The 6,579-nt window shown below is 49.8% G+C and overlaps 1 protein-coding gene across 1 annotated transcript; it reads left to right on the top strand.

Moving 5' to 3' along the window:
- Positions 1 to 1,300: 1,300 nt before the first annotated feature.
- LOC131896388 (lymphocyte antigen 6D-like) lies at positions 1,301 to 3,155 on the top strand. The gene is made up of 3 exons (XM_059247008.1): positions 1,301 to 1,352; positions 2,202 to 2,300; positions 2,971 to 3,155. The coding sequence occupies exons 1-3, from the start codon at positions 1,301 to 1,303 to the stop codon at positions 3,153 to 3,155; spliced, it is 336 nt and encodes a 111-aa protein (XP_059102991.1).
- Positions 3,156 to 6,579: the final 3,424 nt, after the last annotated feature.

The following is a 6,579-nucleotide window of genomic DNA, read 5'->3' as shown; positions in this document are numbered from 1 at the left end:
CCTGTCCACTGCCCCCTCCCAGCATTCCCAGCCCACTGTTCTCCATTGTGTCTCCTTTTTTTCTACTTATAGCGTGAATGTCACTATGGATTCCTCTTCTGTCCCCTTGAAGGCCATCGAGGGATGTACTTGCTAGAGTACATCCAGTACTTGTTAGAGGAGCTGAGAGTCTGTAGGGCCTGGGAGGAAGTCGGTTTCATCCCCTTCTGTCTCTTTCTACTTTGTCATCGGGGATATGGTCTGGCTCATGTTGAAAATTGGGGAGGAAAAGGTTTACTTTGGTTACACTTCTGTACCATGTTTTATCTTTGAAGGAAGTCAGGAAAGGAACTCAAAGAGGACAGGAAGCTGGAAGTATGAACTGATGCAGAGACCGTGGAGAGGTGCCAGAGGAGTGCGGCTTACTGGCTTGCTCCTCATGGCTTGTTCAGCCTGCTTTCTTGGATAACCCAGGACCACCAGCCCAGGGGTAGTCCCACTCACAATGTGCTAGGCACTGCCCCATCAAACACTAATTAAGAAAATGCCCTACAGGCTTGCCTACAGTCCCATTTTATGGATGCATTTTCTCTTCTGAGACTCCCTCCTCTCAGATGACTCTAGCTTGTCTCAAGTTGACATAAAAATAGCCAGCACATAAGCTGAATTCTCCCTCAAATTCATATGTTGAGGCCCCTGGACCCCAGTTCCTTGGGTTGGGACTCTTAGGAGACTGCCCTCTAAGAGACTATTAAGGGACAGGGCCATTACTTAGGAGACCCAATCCAATCTGACATGTATCCTTACCAGAAGAGGTCAGGACCCAGGCACACACGAAGAGGTGACATGTGAGGACATGAGGCAGGAATGCCTTCTATACACCAAGGAGTGGAACTTTGAGAGGGTGCTGCCTATGGGCTCTGTGATCTGGGACTCCTTCCTCCTGCACCATGAGAAGACACTTTCCCAGTGTTTCAACCCTGCCTGGAACATTTCTTAAGAGGACAAGGGACAGATAATGGTTCCTGAGTGATGGCCTGGATAGAGTCATAACAACATAGTTGACTGGGATTGGGGTGGGGGTTTTGCAGGGAGCAGGAGAAAGGGAGGATGATCATTGGGCAGAGGGTTAGGAGTGCTGGAGAAGGCAGTCTTGGAGGCATTTACCTTCCAACCACACCCCTAGAGGTGACACATGTAGGTAGTCAGGGGTGAGAGATGGACAGAGGCCCCACCCAAAACACCAGAAGAGACTATAAAGATAGGCTTGTCCAATGATAGTCGATACAGGCACAAGCTCTGCTTGTCCCCATTGCCCAAGATGAGGACTCACCTGCTTCGGCTGTTGCTCCTGATTCTGCTGAGTTCCTCAGGTGAGCCAGGAAGTAGGTACCCCTGTCCTAGGTCACCAGAGCCCCTGAGGACTCTGGCTGACATCTTGACCTGGCTAGACATGCCCCCAGATGATGTGGTGGTCCAGCTGTCCAGAGGAGGTACTGGCATAGGAGACAGGCATTGCTGGAGGCCTCACACCCAGGCTGCCTGAGCTGGGAGTGGGTCACAGTCTAGCCATGGCACCCTTTTGACATTCTTTAATTATATTAATATATTCTCTCTCTTTCTCTCTCTCTCTCTCTCTCTCTCTCTCTCTCTCTCTCTCTCTCTATCTCTCTGTGTGTGTGTGTGTGTGTGTGTGTGTGTGTGTGTGTCTGTCTGTCTGTCTGTCTGTCTGTCTACATATGATCGAGTCAAGTGTGCATGTCAGGGTCAGAGGACAACTTGATGGAATTGATTCTCTTCCTCTATGTGAATTTGGGAAATTGAACTCGGGTCTTCAAGCTTGGCAGCAAGCCCCTCTTCCCACTGAGCCACCCCTCTGGTTCTCCCTACTCAACTGATAAGTCTTGATATACTGTTGGGCTCGCTGTCACTCTTGCAAAAGTCTGGTGGAATTAGCACTATTTGGCTGGTGACCTTCTCCTATGACATATGACCAGCAGCATGGACCGCTGGCTGCTCAGAGCTGTGGTTTCCTGGACCATAGACAGGGCCCTATGCCCTGGTACCCCAGTGTGGCTGCTGAGAGGTTGTCCAAGTGTGTGGTTGGAGAACAGAATGGGTTGCTAGGTAGTCAGTGCTTTGCACACAACTGTCCGTGGGTCCCATGTTGTCTGGTGTGGTTATGGAGTGTCTCTGTCTCTGACCCTGCTGTGTTCCTCCAGCACAGGCCCTGAAGTGTCACGAGTGTAGTGCCACAGGGAACTGCTTCCAGCCTACAACTTGCAGCACCATGACCCGCTACTGCTTAATTTCCTGGTACTGTAAGTATCTTGGTTCCAGGCGGATGTTTAGGGAAAGGGGTGGGATCCTGCATCCGGCACCTGGAGATGCCAGGGTAAGGCAAAGCTTGCTGGTGGAATTGGGGTTGCTGGGCAGATATGGCCCTGAGACTCCCCTCAGTGGTCAGGGGTTTTGAGTGCTCTGTTTTGAGTGCGCTGCCCTTCCTTCAAAATGGAACCCACAGTACTGTCTTAGAGTGGGTGGGATGTTCCAAGTGAGCCACTGCATGTAGCACAGCCATGGGAAGTGACAATTCTAAGCATTCCCGAGAGTCCTGGCTGCTCAGAATGGAAAGGGGGAGGGAAAGTAGGGGAGGGGATTGCAATTCCTGAGCTCTGACCCTGGGTCCTACATTGAGCCCTGATTCTGTCCACCCTGAGTCTTAATCCTGGTCACGCTCCAAGCCTTGGTCTTCATCACACAAAACCCTGACCCTGGGTTACATATTAATCCTTAATCTTGGCCACATACTGAGCCTTGAACCTGATCTCATTCTGAGCCCTGTTCCTGGTCACAACCTGAGTTTGAAACTCCTTACCTCTTGCTGTGTGTCCCTTTGAACTGGAGGTTGTAGGTGGCCTGTGTTTGCTGATAGGGCCAGGCTTGGGTCTTATAGGTCTTAGTAAATGGCCCTCTGTCCTCTGTTTCCAGCACCCCCAGGCCAGCAAACGAGCGTGACAAAAACATGTGCATTTACCTGTCCTGATGTCCATCAGAGCATGAATTACTCCAGGGACTTCTGCTGCAACACAGACCTCTGCAACAGTACCACAAGCCTCCATGCCAGCTGGGCACTGCTGACCCTCAGCATCTGCTTTCTCTATCTCAGGGGATAAAAGCAGAGCTCCCATACAGGCTCACAAGCTGCAGAGTTAGGAGTTTAGGGCCTAGGTGCCATCATGTGACTGGAATGTCTCATAGCCTTAGGCGTGGTACTTCTTCAACTCTGGTCAGCAGGATTCCAAGAGAGAATGTTGCTGATATACAAAATCACTAGGACTGATGGGGTCTTGGAGCTGGACCACAGGCAGAGAGGCCTTAGGCTGAAGGAGACCCTCGCCACTGTCCAAGGTGCTGCATGCAGAGCTCTGTCTGCAAGGGGGCCATCTGCTGGCCTCCAAGTGCTGGTGCAAGGAAGCCATCATGGCTGTGAACCTGTTCTTGAGGGCTGGGTAGGTACCTCAGGAGGCCCAATGAACTATTTGAGTTTTCTTTTTACACATCCCATGGCTTCCTCTCTCTAACTACTTTAGAGAACCTGAACCTTAGCATCACCACTTAAGAAGAATTGAGCTCCAGTGTGCCATTACCTGCTGATTCTTGGCCCAGGAGTGAAATGTGCTGCTTTAACCTGAGTTCAAAGACCCTTGGCAAATGGAAACCCTGTGGAGAGGCCTCCAGTCTGGCTGTGGGGGAAGGGCAGATGTGGGGCAGATTTCCTTAGAACAAGATGTAGTTCATCCCTGGCATCAGCACAGTTGCTGCATGAGATGCCAGCTGTGTAGCCAAAGCCCCATGGTACCTTTGCCTGTGGGATGGACCCTGCAGATTCTATCTGTGGATGACACCAAGATCATCGGGACTTCGGGAGCTTCTGTGAACTCAAGTCTATTCTGGAGCAAAGAACAGCCAGAATTAGGAGGGTGAGTGCAGGCTTTGTCCAGCTGTGGGTGAAGCCTGAAGCATTTCTTCTGTGGAATAATCCTTCTGTACACTGAGAAAATGTGTTCCTCTCATTGTTAATAAAAAGTTAATTGGCCCATAGCTAGGCAGGATTTTCAGGGCACAGAGAATGTTGGGAAGAAGGGTGGAGTCTGAGGAGCCTGAGTCAGACTCAGTAAAAGTAAAATGGGAAGTTCATAGATGAGGTAAATGAGCCTGAAAGAACCACTAGATTAAGAGAAACAGGTTAATTTACATTGTAAGAGCTGGCTGGAGACAAGCCTAAGCTATTGGCCTGGCATTTATAGTTAATATTAAGTCTCTATGTGGTTATTTGAGAACAGGTGCTGGGACACAGAGAACTTCTACCTACATGCTTCCTCAATTCTCTTCCTGTGGTCCAACTCCAGGACCCCATCAGTCAGCTCTAGTGACTGACTGTACATCCTTCATCAAAGAGAAGCTGCCTCCTTCCAGTGTGTGTCTGCCCCTCTCCTCATATCTGAAAGCCTGGTCAACACCATGCCCCGATGAAGAGAATGAACCCAGACACTAAGTTCTAGGCTGGCAGCAGTTTGGGTGGGTAACCCCATTGGCTGGATTCTCCCTCACATTCCAGACCTATGTTTAGAGCAGAGAGTGAGTTCATGTTTGTCATTCACTTCACATCCTTGTTCCATTTCTGGTACATTTATGATGGTGTTTTCCATAGATTGTGCCTAATCTAGACCTGATCACATGGTGCTGCTATCACCTTATTGCACAGGGCTGTTGCTGTGAGGAACAGATCAGTACACTGGGAATGACAGAGGGCTGAACTCAGGTGACCTCCCACTGATCACCTCACAAGGGGCCAAAGATCAATTCCTGTGAATGGAGGCAGAAGTGCTGCTCCTGGACATATGGTCGGTCATGAAGGGCGGAGCTGGTGGATGAGATCTGAATCTACTTGGTGCAGGGGACGAGGGTCCTAGAACAGAGCAGAGCTCTGCTGGAGAGTGGGGCTTGGAGCTGAAGTTTGGTAGGCTATAGTTTCTTGATGAAACCACAGGACTCCAACAGAGGGGAGATCATCAGCAGAGAACAGGGCACAGGAGACCGTGACTGGAGCTGCATGAGGATCCTTGTGGCTCCTGAAATGGGGATTTTCACTAATGTCCCATGCAGTCTCTAAGCTCTTCAGGTTTGTGGGCTGCTTGTGCAGAGCACCTGTGTTTGGGGTTTTCTCAGCCACGCTCTTCGCAGAATCCAGGCATTCACTGGCTTTCTTGGCAAAGTGTGCATGTGCTGGGGACCCACTGCCACTGAGCTGCCCACACCTGAGACTGATGCCACAGATGTCTGGAGACTGGGTTAGGGAGCTGGTATTCCATAGGCTCCAGAGGCCCCACATATTTTACTTTATTACAGTGTCCATCCCTCAAGCATTCACCAAAGGATGGATTTCCATGCTGTCACTGCTCACATCCCATGACCCACTGGCATGGTAGACCCAACCTGGGCAGGGCCACCTCTAGCTGCCATTCACTCTCATGTCCTCAGGCACAGGCCCTAATTTCTCTGGGCTTCCACTTGCCTGCCAATAAAATGAGAACACAAGACTTGGTGTCAACAAAATAAAACCACCAAATGAATGCCTGAGGATGCGGTTCAGATGGGAGATAGTTGGCTTTGTATTGTGTAACTCCCTGGGTCCTCTCCTCAGCTCTGTGTCAACAGAGGATTGCATTGCCCATCTGTCACTCCAGCACTTGGGAGGTGGAAGCAGGAAGACCAGAAGGTCAAGGTCATCTTTGGCTTCACAGCAATTTTGAAGTCACATGAGGCTGACTTGCACAGCAAGAGACTTTGTATATATAAATAAATAAATGAAAGAAAAAACTGTGCTACCATAGAGTCTCACCAGGGCTCGCTTTTGTAACTGTGTAACAATCTGTTATCCATTGTTGTGACTTTGTTTCCTAACTACTGCCAAGATCTTTGCAGCGTCACTCTGCAGTTTTATGGGAATGATGACAAGAGAGGTTGAACCCCAGGGTCAGGCTACACAGCTGCTCCTAGAGCTGGAGCTGAACATCTCTTGGGCAGTGTACACCACTGAGCATCTCTGCTAGGTGCTCACTCACCGGCCTGGGTGTGCATGGTGCTCAGAGTTATGACCTAGAGGACTAACACTCTGCCTGGTGTTGCTGGCCAGACACACAGGGCCAAAGAGGTTTCTCAGGGCAGATGGCGATCCCTGTTTGTCCAAGGAAAGGAGCACAGCTGCACAGCTGAAGTCGCCCGAGCTAGTGGCAGCCTGCTGCTCCTTAGCTTCTGTCCAGAGTGTTCCTCTCTTGTCAGTTGGCATCTACGTGAGTCAGGGTAATTGATTTCTCAGTTCTCCTAAACTCCTTGTACCTTATCTTATCTGTGATCATTTTCTTTTCCTTTTTAAAGCAACTTCTAAAGGTTCTGAGGATGAAGGTCTTCTGATTACCAAACTGATTTCGTCATCTGCTGTTTGAAATGTTTCATCCCATCCTATTGAGCAGACCCTGAGCTGGACTTACACTGCCATTTGTTGCCTTGTTCCAGTCGCACATTTCTCGTCTTATG

Source organism: Peromyscus eremicus, chromosome 20, assembly GCF_949786415.1.
Source record: "Peromyscus eremicus chromosome 20, PerEre_H2_v1, whole genome shotgun sequence".
NCBI classification, from domain to species: Eukaryota; Metazoa; Chordata; class Mammalia; order Rodentia; family Cricetidae; genus Peromyscus; species Peromyscus eremicus.
Note: the sequence above shows the minus strand (reverse complement) of the source record. Positions and strands in the feature narration are given on the sequence as shown.

Coding starts and splice junctions, on each gene's coding strand:
- LOC131896388 (XM_059247008.1), top strand. CDS start 1,301: ATGAGGACTCACCTGCTTCGGCTGTTGCTCCTGATTCTGCTGAGTTCC. Junction 1,353..2,201: donor GATTCTGCTGAGTTCCTCAG/GTGAGCCAGGAA, acceptor GTGTTCCTCCAG/CACAGGCCCTGAAGTGTCAC. Junction 2,301..2,970: donor CTGCTTAATTTCCTGGTACT/GTAAGTATCTTG, acceptor CTCTGTTTCCAG/CACCCCCAGGCCAGCAAACG.